Below are 25691 nucleotides of genomic sequence, written 5' to 3'. Positions count from 1 at the left end.
TTTTGTCAAAATATCATGACATTCTTCATTCTTCATATTGCCCACTTTGTCACTTAAGGCCTGTATTTTGACTTGGTCTTATTAAGACTATGCAGTTATGCATCAGCTTAATAATGGAAATGTGACATGAAAGCATGTATAAAGGTTTATTACAGTAATTAAACAATTTTGTTTTGTGGGTTGTGTTTTATTTGATACTTTACAGAATTTTAATCTTAAATGTGACTTGATTTGCCTCACCACTGACTCTTAAATAGATGCCTGTGCGCACGTGGGTATTCGTATCAATGCATGTGCAGCACTGTCATGTGCAGTGTTGTCCAGTTCCGGTTCTGACAGTAACATCAATGTTCGAATATCACAAATGTAACAAATATTAATACTTTCTTTATTTTCAGGCGCACATATTGTTATTTAATGTCCCTATTTTTTTACCTGTTCAAAGGTGGTTGCCACTGATAGCAACCCAAGAATTGGTTGCCAATTTCTTAAAATGGTTGCCAATGAGAACCTTGCAACTGTTACTGCGGAGCCCCAAAAAGCTAATTTATACAATTAGTTCATATCTCCTCCTACAGTACCAGAAAGGGTATTTACATTTATTAACAGTGCTTTCATCTGACTGGTAGACTACTGGTAGACATTGGCCTTACTGTATATATGACCTACCTTACTTTAAGCACAATTGGTAACCAATTTTTACAGCTACCACAGACTCAGGTAGCCTACCTCATGTTTTCCACTGAGATAAGTCATCAAATTGTCTGAATACTGGCACGTGTCTGTTTTTGTATTGTATGTTTGAGGAGATAATAATGGACATCCAAAAAATGTTTTTAACAAGTGCTGAATTTTGTAAGTTTAAACAACTACTTAGACTGGTTACAAGATATCAACCATTTTTGCATCAGTGTTCACACAATTTAAATAATTTTAATAAAAGAGAAAATGAGAGAAAATACTCAATTAGATTACAGTTACTGATCCAAGTGTTTGTGATCACAAAGTGGTTGCATCTGAACATGTTCTACTCTGTAAACAGCTTAAATGTAGAACATTCATTCTGCTGCTTTGCATCTTTACACCATACAGCAATGCCATCTTTTGATTTATGGCCATTTTTCAGGTTTATTGCTGAGTTTAAAACATTTGCTATAACAGTAATAAAAAAGTAATCAAGTATATTAAGTTAGCTGGGGTGAAGTCAGGTCATTTTTGACACTTTTTGGTAGATTACAAAGAAAACCACTTAAAACCCTGAAGACTACCTTGAGCGTTACTTTTAGAACTTGTTATGATTCTCTGCTATATATCTATAACAACAATGTGTCGCTAGGTAAAAATGATTTAGACCTTCAGACAAATCAAGAACCCCTGTCTTGCTGCAATGACATGTTCAGGTACAATGGGACAGTTAGTAAGGTAACATGAGGCAATCATGTTTGTTTGCTTTTTATATGCTTAAATCTATTTATCACTTCAGTCATCAATTTATTAACTCTTTAATGTAACCTGTGGCCATTCATTGGAAAAGACTCAAAATTTTCTGTCATGCAGTTCTTCAGCTTCTTGTCTCCTTGGTGCCATGTTGTCTACAATGGGTGGGCTTGTGTGTGTCTAAGAAGTATGGCTAATTCTGGACTGTTGTGGCTGACATGGACTCACGTCATCACCTTAATATCTTAAATCTTAATATTTCTATGTAAATAGAAAAAAATGTCTGTAATATGACAGGGTGACACACAGTAGCATAAGTCATTTTTTATGGCACATGGTAACCTGAAACATATTGGTTAGAATAGATAGAAAAATGTCCCACTTTAGCCATATATTGGTCCCATTTCACCTGAAAACATTAAGTACGAATCAAAACCCTTTCTCATAAAAAGTAACATGTATTGTGAAAATATTTTGATTTTAAGTCAAAAATTTAACAACATGCAACGTCCTACAACCACTTGTGATGTTATACCCTTATTGTTTTAGCTGCAGTGCTCTTATTACTAACCTGAGAAAATCATAATGCCACATGGTTTTCCTGTCAAGTTCTAGGACCAGTGCTTTTTTTAGATTTAATTTTCTTTGCCCATCCCAATTATCTAGGAATATTGTTTCAAAGCACATTTGTAGTAACAATGCAATAACATGTTTGGTGACTGGCTGCTTATATTTAAAGAGCCCAAGATGTAAAACCTTGTTTGTCTAATTTTACCTGATGTCCCAAATTACCAAACTTCACCCTACATTACTTTTAAAAAGTAATTAAAATAGCTGCATTACTTATTACATTTTAACAGGTTAACACTGCCAATTACTATGTTTATCTTCATTATAACACACACTTTTTCCCGTTTTCTGCAGGAGTTTTTCCCTTATTTGCTGTGAGGGTCTAAGGACAGAGGGATGTCGTATGCTGTAAAGCCCTCTGAGGCAAACTGTAATTTGTGATAAAAATTGAATTGAAAAAAGCTAAGGGACTGTTCGTTACCTACGAGGGGTGGTCCAAAAAGTGTGAGGCAAGTAAAACATTTTTTAAGCACTAAAGAGAGGGACTTATATTTTTGATTTTGGCTGTGAGAGGGGCATTTTTAAATGGGTGTATTTTGTATTTATTTTACCCCCCACAAGTGGATTTGGAAGGCATGGTTTTTTTGTTTTTTTTTTAACAAATCTGCCAAAATTGCACCATTTATCATAGCCACAAACTGTAAAAACAGAAACTATGATTGGATTTTCAAATGTCTGATGGAGTTTGGACACATCATGTGTGACAAATGCCTTCATCATAAGAAAAAAAACAAACAAAACATAACTGCATCTGAGCTTAGTGACATCTCATCAACTTGATTCTGTGTCCTTAAAAGAAAATTAAAATCTAATTAAAAATTTGGCCAAAAATAAAACCTTTGCACCAACTGACCAGCATACACGATCAAAGTGAGAGGCAGAGGCTTTTTTTAATGCCAGGATCTCGTCCTCAACTTTTTAACTTTTAGACATCTAATGCCAGGTACACACTACACCATATCAGCCCAATTATAGCCCGCCACAGCGTTGTGCGATGACAGCTCGGATAGTAAACGACAACGAGTGTCGTACGCGATAATCCATCGTTTCATCTTGTGTAGTGTGTCATAGTAGACGACGACCGATGCCACGTCTGGGATGCCTCCCGACCATGACGTTCCAACAGAAAATCTAGCATGTTTGATTTTCTTTTTGTCGTTCACAACTGCTCCTGTCACAGCTGTCACTTTGACCAATAGGAACACAGAGCGGTCTGCTGGTATAGACAACTGTAAAACAACAACAGCCCAGCCTTTTAGATATTTCCTGTAGGGATGTTACCACACAGAGTAAAAAGGGAAAAATGATGGTGTCAAACAGCAGAGGCACTAGCAACCCAGTGAGTACTGTAATTAGCATCAAGCTAGCAAACAATGTTACTTCTTCATAATGGAGACAGACATAAAGTAATACAATGAAAAAACAGTGGCTTTTACTTACCACATTTGAAACAGACTACATCATAAACAGGCAATTTGCCTTGATAAAGTTAATGCATCTCACAGTCATTTCAAACTCAACACTTTCTGTATTGGTTTCAAATTAAAAGCCCCGTTCAACTTCAGTTGAGAGGATCCCTTCATTTTCTAAAAAGGCTTTTTTTGTGAAACATTTGCAGAAACTTGGGTGTGGAGGATTCAGTGATTTGCATAGTTTGCATGCTGCACTTCAAATGTAGCTCCGCCCATCTTATGGCACTTTTTGCATTACTACAACAACATTTCGGCTGGCACATGAACAGACACAGTGACTGAAATAATAGTAATAGTAATAAAAATAGCACAAGAATAACCTGATGACATCACAAACGTCGTGAAAGACGACGGGGAATGATTGGTGTGGAGAATCGGGAAGTTTGTCATGTCCGTTGGCCAAGTCACGGCATGATTTTATGACTCCACAATCGTGTAATCTGACATAGTGACCGTCAAAACGGACAGAAGTGTCGCGTAGTGTGAAGCGTAAGGGTACATTTTAAAATATACAATAATTTATGGTAGGCTAGAAGAAGGGTCATCCATTTTCTGCCAGTCACTCAGGGATGCTTAAGGAAAAATACTTGTAGTTTCCAGTGAATCAAAAACAAACAATCAAACAACAATAAAAAACAAACAAACAAAAAAACAAAGTTTCACCTCCTCTGACTCTGATAAGTAGTGAACAGTCCTTAAGTTACGTAGCTAATTAGCTACCTAGCTTACTAGCTCTGACTTCACAGCTAAGCTCATGGTTTTCCATGAGAACTAAAACTGCAGCCAACCACCTGTCACAAATTGTAAATAGACTAAACAAAATTGTATCACCTCTATTATTTATTAAGCGAGCTACGGTTAATAAAACCGTAGGAATGTTTCAGGTGGTAGCTAGCTAACCTGTGAATATGATGAAGTTTTAGTGACGCTGTTGAACCGTTGGTCCTGACTGTTCCCGATTCCCTCCAGCAGAGGGCAGATCAACCGGCAATTTCACTTTTTAAATAACCGACACACAAAATACTCAAAAGCAGCAAGCATAAAGTAAGAAAATAAAGACAAACCAAATATGTTTAACTCGTTAGGACAGATAATTGAGAGGTGTGTTAAGATCCGGCTGGAGGGGCTCACCAGGGATGCGATGACGTAAATATGATTTGTTGCTCAGCCTCGCTGTGGACCAGAGTTGGCAGGGTTGGGTCTTCATTTCTCTCAGCTAGTCTATTTACAATACTAATAGCTGACAGTGTGAGAATAGCAGTTTAACACGGTGAGGAGCATTATTTCTGTATCATGTGAGCTGAACACCTTGGTCCCCACCAAACTGCAGGGACGCAGGGCAGTTGACGCATTCGTTTTCGCGGAGCACACACTCACACGCGCGCGCTCGCACATACACACACGAGCTGCGAATGACCAGGGAGCTTGCTAGGACGTAGCATAGCCGGGACATCAAAACGTGAGAGGTTTTCCTGAGAGATTTCAAAGCTGGTCGGCTCGCTAGCTGACGGCAAACCAGGCATGGACGACAAGTCATTCACCAAGGAGTTGGACGGATGGATTGAACAACTGAACGAGTGCAAACAGCTGAGTGAGAATCAGGTCAAAGTCCTGTGTGAAAAGGTAAGGTTTGCGCAGCAAGGCAGGCGAGCTATTAATACCTGTCAGTAGCTTTGTGCCGTGTTAGCGGACCGTTAGCTGTGACATCTCCTGAATCTTTGGGCTTGGAGGAAGTATTGCTTGGACTAACGTCAGCTAATGCATGTGGCCTTGCTGTGGAGCACACCATTTGGCTGCAGCTGCATGCAGTACATTGCTAAGGGAAGCAACTCGCCAAGAAGATGGAGGAGCATGCCTGCAAATATGTTTTCCCTAGCTACGCCCACTCCTGGTACCTCTTCCTCACTGGAGTGCACTGGCACTACTACAGCAAACTATAATTATCTGATGTGTCCTTCACAATCTGAAAAATAATGATTAGTCAGTGTGTCAGGGTATTAACAAGATTTGTGTGAAACACATGACCATTGTGCACCATGCTCTGTTACCTGTTAACCAGCATCATCCTCTCTTTTCCTGGTCCTCCATTTAAGGCCAAGGAGATCCTGACAAAGGAGTCCAATGTGCAGGAGGTGAGATGTCCGGTGACAGTCTGCGGAGATGTCCATGGTCAGTTTCATGACCTAATGGAGCTGTTTAAGATCGGGGGGAAGTCTCCAGACACTAACTACCTCTTCATGGGAGACTATGTGGACAGGGGCTACTATTCTGTGGAGACAGTTACTCTCCTGGTTTCTCTTAAGGTCAGCAAAAAGACACTTTGCCTGTGACACTATGATATATATATTAGAAACAAGGCAGCCACAACTTGGATATGCATTTGGAGTTGAGACAAGGATCATGTTTATGGCAGATTATTCTTGCATTTTGCTCATACACACATTTTTCTTTGCAGGTAAGGTTCCGTGAGCGAATCACGATCCTCCGAGGGAACCACGAGAGCAGACAGATCACACAAGTGTATGGCTTCTACGACGAGTGCTTAAGGAAATATGGAAATGCCAATGTTTGGAAGTACTTCACAGATCTGTTTGACTATCTGCCCCTCACTGCGCTGGTAGATAACCAGGTAAGGCTGCATATTCAGATGTAGGATGTGACACAAAGCACAGATACAGGGACTCATCATCTATTTTCTCTTTCCTCTGTAAGATTTTCTGCCTCCATGGAGGACTGTCCCCTTCAATAGACACACTGGAACACATCAGAGCGCTGGATCGCTTGCAGGAGGTTCCTCATGAGGTAAACTCAGTCCATGTAAATTCTACACATTTGACAAACTTTTCTTGAAGGCCCTTTTACATTATGGATTATTCTGTAATTTATTGTTATAACATATCCTTGCTACAACATTTACATTAAGGAGGATGATGGTGCCTACAGCTGCAATGATGCTTGTACGATTTTTACATCATAATCTGATACACATGCACGTTCATCAGATTTTGTTATTAAATTCAGAGCTGAAATGTATAGCCACAGAAACAGGGTATGAACAGGCTGTAAAATGTCCTAAATTCCATTTCAGTATTAGGCCTCAAAAGTCATTAAGTGGACTTATAATTTAATTATTGGGGTCTTAATTTCAACATAAAGATTTTATTATATTCAATGGATTTATTTTTGTCAAAATTAGTCAAGTTCTCCTGCATCAGAGTGAACACTTGACACACTATCTATTAATAAACCTAATACCCCTTACCTGTTAGGAAATGCTTATTCTATAATAACCCTGCTCACGTTGTACTTGTTGTATTTACCTGTACAGAGAAATGGTTACAATGCCATGTGGAAAAAAGTTATGGCTAGATTTATTACATCTATCTTTCCTAAAGGACACTGTTCCTACCTAAAACTGTCATCTGTACTAGACCAAAATTGTAACACTTAGCTTGATGTTTACTTTTTCTGCTGATTTGAATATAAAAAAAGGAGTATTTGTCTAAAAATTGGTCTTAAATTGAATTAAAATTGTCTTAAAAAATGTAATAAAGCACCAAATGTATATCTCTGACACCTGTAGTCTCCCTGAGAAAATTAATCAGCAACAGTTTTAATAATCATTTAACTATTTGTATGTTCTTCTGGTTTTATTTGTCACAGTTTCCAGACAATTTAAAGATTAAGCAGTGACTTATTAATTAATAATTGTGGTATTTCTTAATAGTAGCCCTCATAAAAGTCTTAAACGTATACACATTAGATAGATTTTGTGTTTGCATGTACAACGAACTGAACAACACTAATATTTCCTCCGTGTTTCAGGGTCCAATGTGTGACTTGTTATGGTCAGACCCAGATGACCGTGGTGGCTGGGGCATCTCACCCCGTGGTGCTGGTTACACCTTCGGGCAGGACATTTCTGAGACCTTCAACCACGCAAACGGCCTAACTTTGGTTTCAAGAGCCCACCAGCTGGTGATGGAGGTATTTAAACTTTTGTTTATCTGCTGAAAGTAATTCAGTTTTTTAAAAATTGGAGACACTGCAGATGTAGCTTGGCAATACTTGTTGTGAATTTCAAATAGGTAACATACAGGTAATCTCTTGATCTAGGGTTATAATTGGTGCCACGACCGCAACGTAGTGACGATCTTCAGTGCGCCAAACTATTGTTATCGTTGTGGAAACCAGGCAGCAATCATGGAACTTGATGACACATTGAAATACTCCTTGTAAGTACATTTTTGTGACATAAATGTGTCTGTTTTTTTTTTTTTAAAGAGGGACTTTTGGCACTTTCTTAACAATGAATCATTGATGATAAATCTAAAAATGTGAGTTGACGAGGCGCTTTGCTCGTTGTTTTCTTTAGCCTACAGTTCGACCCCGCACCACGCAGAGGGGAGCCCCATGTGACGCGGCGTACGCCAGACTACTTCCTGTAAAGATCCCTGTAGAGGATGGCAAGCGGCTACACAGAGAAAAGAAGCATTCATAACCCTATGGACCAAAAAAAAATGTGTGCCATAATCACAATGAAATGGAAACTATCACATCTAGCTAAAGACCACCATCCTTTCAACTTTTTCCTCTCTGTGCATGATGTTTTTATTGCTAGACATGACTGCTACTATGAACAATACCGTCACAATACCTGCTGGTTTGTCAGGAAACATGAATGCTGAGAATAACAACTAAATGTAAGTAATCTTTGTGTTAGGATGTTAATGATGACCAGAGTGTTTCCATGTACAGTATGTAAGCTGCATCTTTCACTTGGCATGGCCTCAAATCAAAGGTTGCAGTAACTATAATGTGACTCTTTCTTTTTTGTAACGGAAGCGCAACAGTTTATTTTGTGAAGTGAGATGATAGGGTTAGACGTCGGAAATGAATATGTTCTCTTTGCACTTTTGTATTTGATTTTTATCACATGGCACTGACAGACGATGTTCTTTTTTATACCCTGTTATAGTGTAAGTAGCTCTTATTCTGCTCTGCTGTCTCTTATGGGAGTCGATGTAATTCATTTAAGTAGGCATTATTGGTACAAATGACATCAGTTGTAAAAAAAAATAACTTAATGTTTTGCAGCCACAGCTATACGAAATAAAGACTGAAGTTGCTTCGTCATTACTTTAGGCACAGTTTGTGGCATTATTCCCTTTCACCAGTCACCACTAGATGGAAACAGACACACAAAAACTGCTTATGATCAATTCTGACAGAATAATCAACATGGTGATTATCAGGGTTGCTGTGAATGTGCAGGAATTATGGTACTTTAATTTACTGTTATGTATATATTTTTGACTATTATTTTTCATTTTATTACAGGCGTGTCCAAGGATGGATGATTGAAAGGGCATACCAGGCACAGGCCCAGGGGCCCAAAGTGTCGGCTGCAAATTGTCACTTGAACTAACACTTACTAACCAGGAAGAGACTCAAAAAGACAACAAAGAGATGCAAAAGAACTGCGAAGAGACACAAAACAACCAAAAAAGACACAAAATTACTATGAAGGGACACAAAATAACTACAAATAAGGGCGGAAACAACCAAAAGGACACACAAATTTACATTAAAAACTTTAAAACGACATCAAAGAGACACAAAATGACCAATCTAAGACACAAAATAACTATAAAAAGGGGTAAAGCGACCAAAAATAGGCACAAAACCACAGCAAAAACCCATGACATTACAACAAAAAGTCTCCAAAGACCCACAAAATAGACATAAAATGACCAAAAAAACAAAAACACAAAAAAGTATCTAAAAGGGCTACAAAGGGACAAAATGACCAAAAGCAACACAAAATCACTATGAAGGGACATAAATTAGCTACAAAAGGAACAAAACAAGGGGCGTCGGTGGCTTAGTGATAGAGCAGGCGCTCCATGTACAAGGCTGTTGCCGCAGTGGCCCGGGCTTGACTAGCCTGTGGAGGAGGCCACAAAATGACCAAAAACACACACCAATAAAGTACACACACAAAATAAAGACACAAACGAAGAAACAAACAAAACTACCCCAAAAGGCTACAAGATGATGACAAGGAGACACAAAACGACCAAAAAAGACATAAAATGACCATGAAGGGATACAACTTGGTTACAAAAAGGAGCAAAACAACCACAAAGAGTCACAAAACAACCAAAAAAGACTCAAAGTGATCTAAAAAAAAATGATGTCAAAGAGCGACCAAATGACAGAGACAGAATGACCAAAAAAGACAAAAAGTTATTATGTGAAAAAAAAAATCACATTGAAGAGCCACCAATTGACTATGAGGCGACTCAAAACCAAAAAGACTCTAAATTAGCTAAAAAAAAAAAACAAGGAAACACAGAATGACCAAAAAAAGACACAAAATAATGATCATTTAAAAAAAAACCCAAACAAAACAAAATTACCTCAAAGAACTACAAGATGACTACAAGGAGACATAAAATGACCAAATAAGACACAAAATGACTTTGAAGGGACAACTACAAAATGGGGCAAAACAACCAAAAAAAGACACAAAATGACCTACAGAAAATTACATTAGAGACACAAATTAACACAAAAAAGACACAAAATGACTACAAGACATAAAACGACCAAAAAAGACACAAAATTACCTACAGAAAATTACATTAGAGACACAAATTAACCAAAAAAAAGACACAAAATGACTACAAGACATAAAAAGACATAAAATGACTTACAGAAAATTACATTAGAGACACAAATTAATAAAAAAAGACACAAAATTACCTACAGAAAATTACATTAGAGACACAAATTAACCAAAAAAAAGACACAAAATGACTACAAGACATAAAACGATCAAAAAAGACATAAAATGACCTACAGAAAATTACATTAGAGACACAAATTAATAAAAAAAAGACACAAAATGACCTACAGAAAATTACATTAGAGACACAAATTAACCAAAAAAAAGACACATAATGACTACAAGACATAAAACAACCAAAAAAGACACAAAATTACCTACAGAAAATTACATTAGAGACACAAATTAACCAAAAAAAAGACAAAATGACTACAAGACATAAAACGACCAAAAAAGACACAAAATTGCCTACAGAAAATTACATTAGAGACACAAATTAACACAAAAAAGACACAAAATGACTACAAGACATAAAACGACCAAAAAAGACATAAAATTACCTATAGAATATTACATTAGAGACACAAATTAATCCAAAAAAAGACACAAAATTACCTAAAGAAAATTACATTAGAGACACAAATTAACACAAAAAAAAGACATAAAATGACTACAAGACATAAAACGACCAAAAAAGACATAAAATTACCTACAGAAAATTACATTAGACACAAATTAACCAAAAAAAAAGACACAAAATGACTACAAGACATAAAACGACCAAAAAAGACACAAAATTGCCTACAGAAAATTACATTAGAGACACAAATTAACCAAAAAAAGACACAAAATGACAACAAGACATAAAACGACCAAAAAAGACATACAATTACCTACAGAAAATTACATTAGAGACACAAATTAACCAAAAAAAGACACAAAATGACTACAAGACATAAAACGACCAAAAAAGACATAAAATGACTTACAGAAAATTATATTAGAGACACAAATTAACCAAAAAAAAGACACAAAATGACTACAAGACATAAAACGACCAAAAAAGACACAAAATTACCTACAGAAAATTACATTAGAGACACAAATTAACCAAAAAAAAGACAAAATGACTACAAGACATAAAACGAACAAAAAAGACACAAAATTGCCTACAGAAAATTACATTAGAGACACAAATTAACAAAAAAAAGACACAAAATGACTACAAGACATAAAACGACCAAAAAAGACACAAAATTGCCTACAGACAATTACATTAGAGACACAAATTAACAAAAAAAGACACAAAATGACAACAAGACATAAAACGACCAAAAAAGACATACAATTACCTACAGAAAATTACATTAGAGACACAAATTAACCAAAAAAAGACACAAAATGACTACAAGACATAAAACGACCAAAAAAGACATAAAATGACTTACAGAAAATTACATTAGAGACACAAATTAACCAAAAAAAAAGACACAAAATGACTACAAGACATAAAACGACCAAAAAAGACACAAAATTACCTACAGAAAATTACATTAGAGACACAAATTAACCAAAAAAAAGACAAAATGACTACAAGACATAAAACGACCAAAAAAAGACATAAAATTACCTACAGAAAATTACATTAGAGACACAAATTAACCCAAAAAAAAGACACAAAATGACTACAAGACATAAAACGACCAGAAAAGACATAAAATTACCTACAGAAAATTACATTAGAGACACAAATTAACCAAAAAAAGACACAAAATGACTACAAGACATAAAACGACCAAAAAAGACACAAAATGACTACAAGACATAAAACGACCAAGAAAGACACAAAATTACCTACAGAAAATTACATTAGAGACACAAATTAACAAAAAAAAGACACAAAATGACTACAAGACATAAAACGACCAAAAAAGACACAAAATTGCCTACAGAAAATTACATTAGAGACACAAATTAACACAAAAAAAAGACACAAAATGACTACAAGACATAAAACGACCAAAAAAGACACAAAATTGCCTACAGAAAATTACATTAGAGACACAAATTAACCAAAAAAAGACACAAAATGACAACAAGACATAAAACGACCAAAAAAGACATACAATTACCTACAGAAAATTACATTAGAGACACAAATTAACCAAATAAAGACACAAAATGACTACAAGACATAAAACGACCAAAAAGGACATAAAATGACTTACAGAAAATTACATTAGAGACACAAATTAACCAAAAAAAAGACACAAAATGACTACAAGACATAAAACTACCAAAAAAGACACAAAATTACCTACAGAAAATTACATTGGAGACACAAATTAACACAAAAAAAGACACAAAATGACTACAAGACATAAAACGACCAAAAAAGACACAAAATTACCTACAGAAAATTACATTGGAGACACAAATTAACACAAAAAAAAGACACAAAATGACTACAAGACATAAAACGACCAAAAAAAGACATAAAATTACCTACAGAAAATTACATTAGAGACACAAATTAACCCAAAAAAAGACACAAAATGACTACAAGACATAAAACGACCAGAAAAGACATAAAATTACCTACAGAAAATTACATTAGAGACACAAATTAACAAAAAAAAGACACAAAATGACTACAAGACATAAAACGACCAAAAAAGACACAAAATGACTACAAGACATAAAACGACTAAGAAAGACACAAAATTACCTACAGAAAATTACATTAGAGACACAAATTAACAAAAAAAAGACACAAAATGACTACAAGACATAAAACGACCAAAAAAGACATACAGTTACCTACAGAAAATTACATTAGAGACACAAATTAACCAAAAAAAGACTCAAAATTACTGACAGAAAATTACATTAGAGACACAAATTAACCAAAAAAAAGACACAAAATGACTACAAGACATAAAACCACCAAAAAAGACACAAAATTACCTACAGAAAATTACATTAGAGACACAAATTAACAAAAAAAAAAGACACAAAATGACTACAAGACATAAAACGACCAAAAAAGACACAAAATGACTACAAGACATAAAACGACCAAGAAAGACACAAAATTACCTACAGAATATTACATTAGAGACACAAATTAACCAAAACCAAATAAGACACAAAATGACTATGAAGGGACACTAAATGATAAAAAGAAATGGAAAAAAAGGAGAAGAAGCAAAATCACCACAGTGTCTATGTGTGTTCCCTGTGGTGTGTAGGGGAGGTGGTGGGGCCTTCTACATGTCTGTGCCCCGGAGCTCGCTGTGTCATGATCATGGTCATGATCCGCCCCTGGTTATTTGATATATCATGATTCTTAAGGTGCCATCGATGACTCATTTTGCTTGTAATTTTGTTGCATGATTTTCTTATTTATTTATGTTATGAACCAAACAGCGCTTTGTTTGTTTTAAATGACTCTTATTAGTGCGGTCCATCATTGTGATGCTGTTATGTGCAAATCCAAAGTTTTACCAGCTATTAATGATTTACAGCCTGTGAATCAATGTGTCGAAAATGTCAAAGCAATGAGCGGATGTGGTGCTCGGAAATAAAAGCCTCATTTAGAGGACGTGGTGAAACCAAACTCAATTTGCCACCTCAGGTGTTTAGCTGAGATGTTACTGCTTCATGAAAGGGTAGAAAGTCATCATGCGTTTCTAAGACATTTACCCCTGTCGCTCACTTATGGTCACAGCTGTGATGTTATGCAGTGTGGATTTCCGCTGTGAGGCAGGACTTTTACTTTGCTGCGTGAGGTCCTGACGCTGGGGGGATGTGCCTCTATCTGTGCGCTCTGGAGCTGCGCTGACGCTGCTGCATGTAAAATTAGCTGGCTGCAGCCTTTCAGGGACACCTCTTGCGGACCGCCGGAGCCCACAGTGCAGTAAGTAAACTGTCCATATTTGTTATAATGGATCAACGAAGACGTCGACGTGGAGAGGACCGGCGTGCACTTTGAGTCCGAGGTCGGGGAAACTGTTATTAGACTGCGCGGGGCTCCTGGAGAAGCCCGCTGGATGTGTGGATGTGGCAGGCTGATACTAGTTGAATCTGGGGCGCACAGCTGGACAATCATCGGGCTGGACAGATGCCATGTCTAATTAGTCGTTTTGAAATGATGCTTTGTTTTGTAATACGTGGTAAAGGTTTGAGAGCTGTGTTCAGATGCCGCAGCACCTCCAGTTACAGTCCAGATTTGACTGGTCTACGTCGGGTTGAACAATTAACCGTATCCAGTCACAGAGCATGTTTACCCCGCCACCACACACAGAAAGCAGCTATTTCCAGTGTGATGGATACACAGGAAATGAAGCTTATAGTGTCTCTGATGAGATGCTGCGTGCAGGGTGCGGATGATTTATTTGATTGTAAGGAGTTGTTGTGAATTGCAGGTTAATGTGTAGCCACGCAGGCCGCCCTTTGATTGGCTGAGAGTGAGGGCAGCGGCAGCAGAGCGTTTATAGATCAAAGGCCGTGTCAGTCCAAAGTTCAGTCCTCTTTACATCACCTTCATCACTTGGGTTATTAGTATATTAATGCCATTAACTAGGATTTTATAGCAGGCTTTGCACTGCAGCCGCTGTTCAAACCAACTCATACAGTGTTTCATTGGACACTCAGAGGAAGGGGGGTGTTTTGTTGTGATCTTGTGACAATCTCATGGAGTTTAATTCAATTTAAAGAGACAGCACGCCGCCTGCACGCCAGCAAACAAGACAGTTTTGTTTTATTGGCAATCGAGCAGCCATCTTTGGTGCAATTTCAGGTGGAGTTTCATCATGCTGTTGCTCATCCTACATTGTCTCGCAGCACTTTGGTGTGTCACCCTGTGGTTCAGCTGGAGCGAGACGCAAATGGTTAAAAACCAGATCAGACTGGGTTATCTGGATACACACACACACACACACACACACACACACACACACACACATACACTGGGAGCATGGAGCATGCTGCAGCACATACACAGAGCTGATGTTTTTGATAGTGCAGTGTGTATTCAGCACAAGCCAGTCTTATCTGGTTTTGCATTATGAGACCATAAATGCATAAAAAACTTTAATGAAATACTCACTAGTGGTGGTGATAATAAAATATTGCATAACCCATTGTGCTTTCATCACCTAACCCTTATGCAATTTGTAGTTTATGATTAGAAATGATAAAAACTTTGTGCAGCCGATCACTGTCATTCACAACGCACATGCAGTGGGCTTTGTCACTCTCCAAGAGCTGCTTTTCAGCCACAGTTTGGGGGTTGGTGCGCGCCCATAATAGGGCTTTGCAATTTACTGCTTCACAACCCTTGTGTCAGGTCAGCCATCACCATAGCAACATTATGCTGAATAAGCAGCATGGCAATCCAGAGAGGAGCGTTATTTTCACGAGTCCTCCTTCGCTGACTTGTGTCTGCAGGAGAAAACAAGTAGTGAGGGAATGCCACTCCCGGGGTGAGTGGCGGAGCAGGGCCCCTGAAATCCTGGAACAATATCAGACAGTGTCAGCCCGACACAATGCAGTTATGAAACAGTTATTCTAGATAACTGATCCTCAGAGAACTTGTGCGTTTTTTTGTGCCATCCCTGTTTCTATCTATTTGCCTCAGAAGAAGGCGACTGAAATCCTTGAACCTTGAAGCATCAGTCCTGCATACTTTTGTGCTCTGCTGACAAATACCTGATACGATTACTGTAACATTTTCCTTTCCCCAGATAAATATGGCAGCAGAGCTATCCACTTCCATAAACATCAAGGAGCCCCGGTGGGACCAGAGCACATTTGTAGGCCGGGCCAAACATTTCTTCACAGTCACAGACCCCAGGAACATTCTCCTCACCAACGAACAACTAGCACACGCACACAAAGTCATCACTGACTACAGGTAAACCAGGCTACACCTAACAGTATTAATACACCAGTAACATGATGTTAATTTAGTGCTCTAATGAAAAGGTTTGCTCTCATTGTTATTTTTACTGCCTCCTAGGAAAGGTATAGTCTCTCCAGGACTGACAGAAGATGAACTGTGGAGAGCCAAATATGTTTTTGACTCTGCTTTCCATCCCGATACTGGGGAGAAGATGATACTGATTGGCCGCATGTCAGCGCAGGTTCCAATGAACATGACGATCACAGGATGCATGATGACATTTTACAAGTAAGGGCATGTCACATTTCATTGTTAGACTCTGACCGTTAAAACCATGCTTATGAATTAAACCCAGCCCTACCATTACAGGTAGGGTTGGGTGATATGAAGAAAATCAAGTATCACAACATATTTAAACAATTACCTCACTATCAATATTGTGAAGATACTGTAGGGATGACTATTGGTGCGTTATAAACCATATACACATGAGATTTTTGATAAATAATCATCAGTAATGTGGATTTAATGACTGTGTGGGTAAAGGCAAATAATTGAGTGAGAAGTTAAGAGCAGGACATCATTTTACTGTAATGCAGCCTTTAAAACACAGGAAAAGGCGACACTTACGATATAAAAAATCTAAGAAAGTATCCAGTCTCACACTGCGACACTGATATGTGGTGCAGCCTTGATTACAGGCATGGTACAGTAGTTAGTAACAGAGGTGTCAATAGCTGAATTCCATTGAGCTGCTTCAGTTTAAACGTGGTATTGTGTATCCTGGCTCACCATCACACTGTCACACTTGAATAGAGTTACCTATGCAGGACTTAAGGACATCTGTAAAGGAAAATATTGGTATAAGACTAGTTATCCGTATTTTTGATAATGTAAACCAAACTCATTTTAGTGTGCGGGCCACATACTGCTCAGTTTTATCTCAAGTGGGCCGGACCAGTAAAACCATTGCGTAATAACATATAGATAACACCCCCAAATGTTCCCTTCTTTTTACTGTAAAGACACACGGTCCAAAGATGTTCAGCAGTTCACAATACAGATGATGAACAGATCATTGATATGTTCCAGTTCTTCCACAGTCTGCTACTCACTGTCATTACATGTGCATATTTCCATACACTCCCACACATGCTTCCACTCCTGTGTAGTAATGCTGGCATCAACACACCAAGCTTAAGTGAGAGCTGTTGAGGAAGCAGGTGAAGTCATCCCCTACCTCACAAACCATTTACAAATCAACAGTTTTGGCTGTGCTTAGCAACAGAGCTCCACCAATATTGTTTTAAGATAGAAGTTTGATAGATCCTTTTGCACTGAAGCTGCTGATTGACTATATTTTGCACAGTGTTCAGTATCTTTAAATATGAAGCAGCATTTTACTTGACCCTGAAACCTGGCACCCCTTAGCCTTCACAAGTGCATCAATATTAGGTGTGCAAAGTCATCCAGTGGGCCAGACTGGACCCTTTGGCAGACGCTGAAATCAGTCCCAAAGGTCGTAAATTTGACACCCCTGATTTAAACTCTTCTGAATACAGTTAGTTTCCATACTAAAGCCAGCATGCTGCACCACTGCCCTTCTGTGAATTCTCCTACACTGCTCTTGCTAATGACTCTGCTGTTGTCAATCTTGCAGGACAACTCCAGCCGTGTTGTTCTGGCAGTGGATCAATCAGTCTTTCAACGCAATAGTCAACTATACCAACCGGAGCGGCGATGCTCCAATCACGGTCAAGTAAGAGACAGACACTTGGCACAGACGTTGACTCATATTAACCCTTTAATTCAACTGTTTTTTTTTTTTTGTGTGTGTGTGATGTGACCGGTGACTCTTTTGTTTGCAGTCAGCTTGGCACAGCTTATGTGTCTGCCACCACAGGGGCAGTTGCCACCGCTCTAGGACTAAATGCACTAACAAAGGTATCAGTTCATCTAACCCCATTCTACATCTCATTTTAATGTATTGACCTCAGCCGCACGGGTGTGCTGACATGAAGTTAACCACGCACAAATAGTCTCTTTGTCATAGAAGAGCCACATTATGTACGGGGTCATGCCCTCGTATCAGCATGTTGTCCTGCCAGCTTTTATAGTGACTAGTGTTATCCATCAAAAGCCTACATGTACAGGATCTGAAATATAAGCTGCAGTATCTTCCGCTGGTCTGATCAGTTGTGCTGTCAGAGTACAGCAGAGCCAAACATTAATTTCTTCCCCCTGTTTTTATGCCTCCTCTCTCCCGCTGTAGCACGTCTCACCCCTGATTGGACGGTTTGTTCCATTTGCTGCTGTCGCTGCTGCTAATTGTATCAACATCCCACTGATGAGACAAAGGTAAAGAGGACATGCAACACTCTGCAAAGTGCGTCATTGTTTCCAAGGGTGCTGATAATTGTCATACGCAATGGCTTTGACCTTGAGAAGACACAACACCAGTAGTGAAAATGTCCTTGGAAACAAAGATTTTAGGGACGTTCCTCTCAAACAGGGCTCAGACTACAGGTGTTCTGAGCCAATTTATCCCCGACTCATCCTTCCTGACAGTCAGAGGAGCAATCTGGCCTGCTGTGACCACGGTCTGTACCATGGCTCGACCCCAATTATTGGGTAATGCAGCTGCTCGCGGACTCACCAGGGCCACCTTATAATTTCAAACATGTTTCATATTTAGGATTTAAAGGTCTAGTGTGTAGGTTTTAGTGGCATCTAGTGGAGAGGTGTCAGAAGTGACACCTCTCCAGCGCGTAGGAGAATGATGCTGGTCGATGCGAAAACTCAAAAATGCAAATGGCCCTATCTAGAGCCAGTGTTTGGTTTGTCCATTCTGGGCTCCTGTAAAACAACATGGTGGGCTCCGTGGAAGAGGACCCCTCTGTATATAGATGTAAACGGCTCATTCTAAGGTAACAAACACATCAGTTCCTATTTTTAGGTGATTATAAAGTAGTGGAAACATAGCTATGAGTATTACATATCCCTGTACGGGCCAGGATATGTATTTAACCTCTGTTGGTTATTATTTGTTTAGGCCGCACACATTCTTTTACTCACTTTCACTTCTGGTAGTAATTGGCACAGGTGTAGTTTCAGTAAAAGACAGTGCGTTCTTGGTTCTGATACTTTCTGTTCATGATATAACATAACATAATCACTTTAGTAATATTCTGTTTTATCTCATTTTGCTTTAGTTATTCAGATGTTTGTTTCATAAGTCATCACAGAAGGCATCGTTGGACTTTAGCATGGAAAACTTTGAATGAGTCACAGTTGTGAGCCCACTCAGCCTCTTAGCGTTTTTGTTCATTGATAGTAGTCGCGACAATCATGCTAAATCCTTTATGCTGGACCTTTAAAATCTGGATGATTACGCTTATGATCATGTCAGTACGGAGCAGCTTAGAGTGTTGCCAAACAACGGTAAAAAATTCTAGCTCCGTTCTACTAGCATTCTACTGTTGCCAGAATAAAACTGACAGTTGTTGCTGAAGAATAGACAACCCATGTGGACCCCATCTCCCCAACCATTTTCTCACCCTGACTCATTCTGCCTTCTGCTTTTGTTTCCTCGCTGCAAAACATTGATAACATTACAGCAAGTTGTTGCACCACATCCAAGCAAACTATAAAACATGGATTTTATATTTTCCTTGTCTACGTCAGTCTCTGAAGTATCTGCTTACATCTGAGATCACATTATGTGGTGCATTCATGCTCCCTCTGGCAGGATGATTTTAATAATTCCCTTTTGTGTTTAAGGCGCCACTATTTACTAATTTTGGGGTGTGTGCATGTTTGGATTAGAGAGAAGAACTTCTGTGAAGTCTCTTCTAATGTGCGTGACGCAACCTGATTTCAAAATCAGTTAGGATTGTGAAACTCCTGTAGTTTGAGCCCGGCTTTATTAGGCGTAGTAAAAGGTCACGTTGGATTAATGTAATTTGCTCTGCTGTCTGTCTTCAGAGAACTCCAACACGGCATTCCTATAACAGATGAGAATGACAACAGGTTAGGAGAGTCAACAAAAGCTGCTCAGCAGGCTATCACTCAGGTTGTGGTCTCCAGAATCCTCATGGCCTCTCCAGGAATGGGTATGTATATCTTTGTATCATCTGTCCACTTACACATCTGCTGTTAGGTTTGTAAACTCTTCCACTGACAGCTTGTGGCATCAGTAATTAAAAGGAAGCAAAATTAAAGCTTTAGACCAGCAAATTTGGTTGAAAATACATTGTGCAGTTATATTTTACCCGTGTCTTTTCAGCTATCCCTCCGTTTTTGATGAACCATTTGGAGAAGAAGGCCTTTCTGAGGGTGGGTGTATTTCTGAAACATTTACAGACACTCAGTAACCTCATCATCAGAGGTTTAAAATACCACAAAGGTTTCTGTTAAATGGTTGTAACCTCACGTTCCATGCTGTGTCTGCCACTCGGGCTTTCTTTTCGTAATCACACATCAGAGGAATGAAAAGCACTGAGAACATGAGGCCGCTCTACTGTGGGAATTCACCACTGCTTTTGTGCCCCTCATTCGTTTTTCTGCCTGGTCTTTTCAGAAGTTCCCATGGATGAGTGCACCTATTCAAGTCAGCCTGGTGGGATTCTGGTGAGTCGTCAGAGATGGTCCTCCTGATAAGCAGCCGTGTGAAATGACTTTGAAATTTCAACTTCATTTCTCACAGCAAACATGAAGTGTGGATTATGCTGAGATTTATGTCACTTTAAACTTCTGTTATGTATTTCAAGAGGAATGTGCTCTTGAGGTTTGTTAGTTCCCTCGATAATACCGTGAAGCTCAATCAGCCAATCACAGCCCTTTTACAACAGGTCTTCTCCCATCTTCATCTGAAAAATAATCCACATATCCTGCTACGTGCTTTGCTGATTTTTTCCTGGCTCCATTTTGCCTCATGTCACTTCAGAAAGACCAAGTAAAACCATGTGCAACATTTCTTCAGTTCAGCTCATGTGACATGACAGCGATTTGAGCAGCTAATCCCCCCCCACCACCAGCCTCAGCTATACTTTGTGTTTAGTGCTCATTCTTAAATGTTAGAATGCTAACATGCTAACTAAGATGGTGAGCATGGTAAATGAAACTTTGCTGGTGTGTAGATGACTTCGAAGAAGGGTGTGATCCAAATAAGGGCGCCTGTGGTGGGGGTTGTAAGTAGGGAAGGGTCTATTAGCCCCCCCCCCCTTGCTTAACGTCCTTGGCCCACATTCGTCGCGAACCACTGTGTGACAGCTGAAGCGATCCCATTGCAAGGTGGTTTCGAGTTTAATCTGGAACAGAATCGAATTTAATCATGGTGGTGCAGTGGTTAGCACTGTCGCCTCACAGCAAGAGGGTTCCTGGTTTGAACCCCAGGGTGGGGGAGCCCTTCTGTGCAGAATTTTCATGTTCTCCCCGTGTCAGCGTGGGTTTTCTCCGGGTACACGAGAAACAACCACCTTGCTATGACCACACAGTTGAATTCACCCTCACTCTTGTCTGTCAGGTATCTTTTTGCTCAGATCTGATCATGTCAGAACAAGAAGCTGTGGACTGTAGGCCTGTGTGTTTCATAGATCTGCCTCTCTTTTTCAGTCTGGTGTTTGCCACTCCACTGTGCTGCGCATTGTTCCCTCAGAAGAGGTGAGTGAAATGTCAACACTTGACCCTGAGATAACAGTGACAAGTCTGTCAGAGACTTGCCCCGAGTTTTTCTCTTTGAAAAATTGCATAATACGCCTACATGTGTTTGACCCAGTAACCCCTGCATTTCTCCCATTCCTCCGCCTGATCCAGCTCCATGTCAGTCAGCCGCCTGGAGCCGGAGCTGCAGGAGAAAATCCGGGCCAGCCATCCAGGAGTGGAGAGGGTCTACTTTAACAAAGGGCTATGAGTGTGCGGCCCCCTTCACCCAAACACTGCCATAACACAGCTGCAGGCTCAGTCCTCGCCTCTCTGCCAGCCCTCTTCATTCAGCGTGCCAAAGTTAAGTTTGTGTCTCCTCATCTCCACCATTCAGATGGATATCTGAGGACTCCCTCTCTCAGTCAGTCTCTTCGTAACGAGATGTTTGCTTTTGTCGATGTGATTGTTGATTTTAATGTAACTGCTAGAGAAGAAGTTCTCTGACTGGGCCCGATGAAAAGTCTGATGTCATCATGACAGATACTGTACAGAGGCCAGTGTAAGGTTGTTTTAGGTGGACATTTTTTTCCTGTGCAGTATTTTTTGTCTTTTCTTAAGTTGGTGACTTTGTCGATCGTACCTCGCCGCCAAAACCATTTTCACACTCTCCTACCTGAGGTTGGCAGTCATCTTATTTCCTACCTGCATTACAATTGATTATAATCAGATTTTAACATTGATTATACAGAGACCTCTGCAGTTTGTGCATTTGCCAAATCTGTACTCACAGTTTTTTAGACCTCATTAATAATTACAACCTCTCACTCTTGACAGTGTTATTTCAAAGAATGGCATTGACTTTAACTCACTGTAATTCAGTTCATTTTGCCAAATGAGTCACAATCAGTGAGCCGTGAGGCCTCTGACATCTAATCATGAATCTGAAAACAACTTTCCAGGGATCCATCCTATAAAATGTGATGCTATGATGGTGGCAACCATTGATGGGCCAACACGGTGCTATTTGATGTCTTAATAATAATAATAATAATAATAATAATAATAATAATGATGATGATAATACATTTCTATCATACTATTTATTCTGCTTGCCAAACATGCATGAACAAACCACTCCTTATATGATTTAACCTCTGTAAAAAATCATTTTTATCTGTCACACGGAGGCCACACTCAGGAGAGCTGAACAGTGGTGACTAAATGTGTTATTAATGGTAATTTTAGTGACAAACACACTGGTTCTCACTCACCTAATCCCTCATCTTTTATCCTTTGGGGGATTACTACAGCTCATCCTATCAGCAATAGTTAATCTACAGGGTTCCCACATGAAGTTACTGTAAAAGTTATAAAAGTTATATAATGTTTTCCAGGCTTGGAAATGGTTTGGAATTAACAGAATGCTTTGGAAAAGTTTTGGAAACACATTGTTTTCTTCATATTTTAGAACATGTTCGTAAAAAATCTCACAACATGTCTAACTTGACGTGAAATACATTCCTCGTATTAACTAATAATTTAAGATCTAGTGCTGCATCGCTCTTGAAATGTCACAAATATCTCATGAGGACCGCAGACCACACTGACATCATGTCATCGCCAAGGCCACGCCCACTTTTGGGGGAAGGAAACACACCGTCTCATAAGTAGAGAAACAGGAAAATGCCAAAAAAAAAGTTATCTAGCGGGTTAACTGAGGCGTTCACACTGAGATCTCAGGCTGAATATTCACGGTCCATGTAACGCTTATCAGCTCAATTTTCCATACAAAAATAAAAATTAGAAAATTTAGTTACATTTTCTAAAAGTGTTTTTTTTTTTTTTTTTTGTATTTTTAATCTATAATTAAGATTTTTGAGTCATTTTTTATTTTGTATTTGTGGAATGTTGGATAGATAGAAAATTTGAAAGTAGAAAATCAAAGAGCTTTTATTTCTTATCTGTGTGTTCACAACTGTCCAGTTTTCTAAATTTCATTTAAACTGATAAGCGTGAGATGGACTTCTGATTTTCTGTTTTCAAAGTTTCCATTTTTCTATCCAGCATTCCACAAATAAAATATTAAAAAAGCAAATTTAAAATCCTAATTATACATTGATCTGACAAATCAATGTATAAAAAAAGTGAATTCAGTTTTCTAATTTTCATTTTTTGAATGGATAATTGAACTGATAAGCGTTACATGGACCACTCACTGACAGTGTGGTAGAAGGCTAAATGATGCTGGTGACAGTCGGCACTGATGGATACCTAACATTAGCTTGACTGGGATTCTGCTGCAGTGGTACATCAGCATCAGACTGTTGTGTCCTGGTGATTCAATCAAATATACATATGTAATTAAGTATTATAACGTGCCATGGAAAAGTTTTGATTAAAATGTGTGGGGACCCTGAATCCAGGATCATGTGACCACCAAAATTCAACTCATTAATGCCTTACACAGACTTGTATGGTATCTCTCTTCTGTACCTTAATGCAGCATCCTAAGAGGTTTGATTATTAGCGCACAAAGTGACACATTTCAGATTTATGTGGCAGTTTTATCATATTGTTTTTGAAGTATTACAGTATATTTATATATACATATATTAGATATGGACGTCAGTATTGGGGGGGAAATGCCAAAAACATTCTCAAGATAGTATTTTTTCAAGGCAAGGATGCTAAACAGATGGATCCATCAAACTAATATGTGTTTTAAATATTTGCTGTTATGAACTCGACCTGCTCTGTGGACGACTCGTACAGCGTTACTTTGACCTCAGCCTGGTGAGTTCCCAGATAAAATCTTTGTTCATTGACCTCGCTCAGTATTTCACTATATGTTGCTGTTTAAGTGAAACACGCACACCTTAGTGATTGCATACGGTTGCATCAGCACACACTATCACAGAGATAAAGCAGGTGCAGGGCAATGTTGTAACAATGTAATGTTGTTCTGCGCCTGTCATCATATTCAGATGGTAATGCCCCGTCTGGTATTTTTGGACAGTACAGCTACTGTATGTAAGGATTCTAGGAGACGGTGCAGCGACATTGGACGTTTTGAAATCAGGGATGAAAGTGAAAAAAGATTGACTCCAAACCACAAATCCAACAAGCAGCATTTCGCAAACTTATCCTCATTTTGAAACCATAAAAATGATTTTTTTAGGATCCAGGGTGTGTTTTAAATAATTTGGTTTGAATAATGCAAATGTTTACATTTTAAATACATGCTTGTGAACAATGATTTGATTCCACTGCATCGTTTGCTCACCATGGTGTGTAATTTCTGTAAGGTGTTTAATGTTTAATATACTGTAAATCTCCTTACATATATTGCTGTATAAGTAAGTTTACTTTAGATCGTCAGTGTTTCCGGAGAGATGTGTTGGAGTTGGAGCTGTTCCCTAGCTGGTTTGAAGTGAAGTTTGTTATTCTAGTGTTAAAGGTTAACTGAATGTAGCATTTTTCAAGTACAGGTGTGTTAGTCCAGAAAAGCACAATGTTATAACATACTTTAAATGCTGCACATTTAAAAGATACTTGTTAAACCTGTTCAGTTTCCTGACTGCAACACATTTTCAGTACATCTTAGGTGAGTAAGGGAGTAAGAAAATATGATAAATACTAAACTCACCCTTTAGTAGACATTATTTTTGAGTGTCCCTTAACCTCTGACTGCATCTAATGAGAACTAATTTCCCCTTTAATTAACTACCTTATGTTAACAAGCTTCAATCGACCAAATCAGAAATGTCACTACAGCCAAAGCGATACAAATCGACTCAAAAGGAAGAAGTCATTTACAGTTTGCATTAATTGAAATGAATATTTATAAAAGAATATTATGACAAAAATGGTATTTGTTTTTGCAGTACACTGGGGTGATGTGATGTTTAGACTAACTAGATAAAATAAAGTTGATGAAATCTTGTATCAGGTGTGTGTTTCATGCTTCAGCTGA

The 25691-nt window shown here is 38.5% G+C and overlaps 2 protein-coding genes across 2 annotated transcripts; both read left to right on the top strand.

Moving 5' to 3' along the window:
* The first annotated feature begins 4627 nt into the window (after nucleotides 1–4627).
* Nucleotides 4628–8678, top strand: LOC117260490 (serine/threonine-protein phosphatase 2A catalytic subunit alpha isoform-like). Its single transcript, XM_033632440.2, has 7 exons — nucleotides 4628–5162; nucleotides 5633–5842; nucleotides 5995–6168; nucleotides 6252–6341; nucleotides 7365–7526; nucleotides 7656–7774; nucleotides 7915–8678. Exons 1-7 carry the CDS (start codon nucleotides 5061–5063, stop codon nucleotides 7985–7987), a joined length of 930 nt encoding a protein of 309 aa, XP_033488331.1. The 5' UTR covers nucleotides 4628–5060; the 3' UTR covers nucleotides 7988–8678.
* Nucleotides 8679–13937: 5259 nt separating this feature from the next.
* On the top strand, nucleotides 13938–25661 carry sfxn1 (sideroflexin 1). The gene is made up of 11 exons (XM_033633720.2): nucleotides 13938–14089; nucleotides 15918–16087; nucleotides 16193–16363; nucleotides 17736–17834; nucleotides 17944–18019; nucleotides 18348–18433; nucleotides 20060–20187; nucleotides 20361–20410; nucleotides 20655–20704; nucleotides 21689–21736; nucleotides 21890–25661. The coding sequence occupies exons 2-11, from the start codon at nucleotides 15924–15926 to the stop codon at nucleotides 21984–21986; spliced, it is 969 nt and encodes a 322-aa protein (XP_033489611.1). The 5' UTR covers nucleotides 13938–14089; nucleotides 15918–15923; the 3' UTR covers nucleotides 21987–25661.
* Nucleotides 25662–25691: the final 30 nt, after the last annotated feature.

The sequence above is a fragment of the Epinephelus lanceolatus genome, chromosome 7 (genome assembly GCF_041903045.1).
Source record: "Epinephelus lanceolatus isolate andai-2023 chromosome 7, ASM4190304v1, whole genome shotgun sequence".
Taxonomy (NCBI): Eukaryota; Metazoa; Chordata; class Actinopteri; order Perciformes; family Serranidae; genus Epinephelus; species Epinephelus lanceolatus.
This window is presented reverse-complemented; position numbering and strand designations above follow the sequence as displayed.

What these genes read in the sequence shown, in the direction of transcription:
- LOC117260490 (XM_033632440.2), top strand. Translation starts at nt 5,061, where the DNA reads ATGGACGACAAGTCATTCACCAAGGAGTTGGACGGATGGATTGAACAA. An exon ending in TCAAAGTCCTGTGTGAAAAG is followed by an intron (nt 5,163 to 5,632) that starts GTAAGGTTTGCG and finishes CCTCCATTTAAG; the next exon opens with GCCAAGGAGATCCTGACAAA. An exon ending in CTCTCCTGGTTTCTCTTAAG is followed by an intron (nt 5,843 to 5,994) that starts GTCAGCAAAAAG and finishes TTTTCTTTGCAG; the next exon opens with GTAAGGTTCCGTGAGCGAAT.
- sfxn1 (XM_033633720.2), top strand. Translation starts at nt 15,924, where the DNA reads ATGGCAGCAGAGCTATCCACTTCCATAAACATCAAGGAGCCCCGGTGG. An exon ending in GATGCTCCAATCACGGTCAA is followed by an intron (nt 17,835 to 17,943) that starts GTAAGAGACAGA and finishes TTTTGTTTGCAG; the next exon opens with TCAGCTTGGCACAGCTTATG. An exon ending in GCATTGTTCCCTCAGAAGAG is followed by an intron (nt 21,737 to 21,889) that starts GTGAGTGAAATG and finishes CGCCTGATCCAG; the next exon opens with CTCCATGTCAGTCAGCCGCC.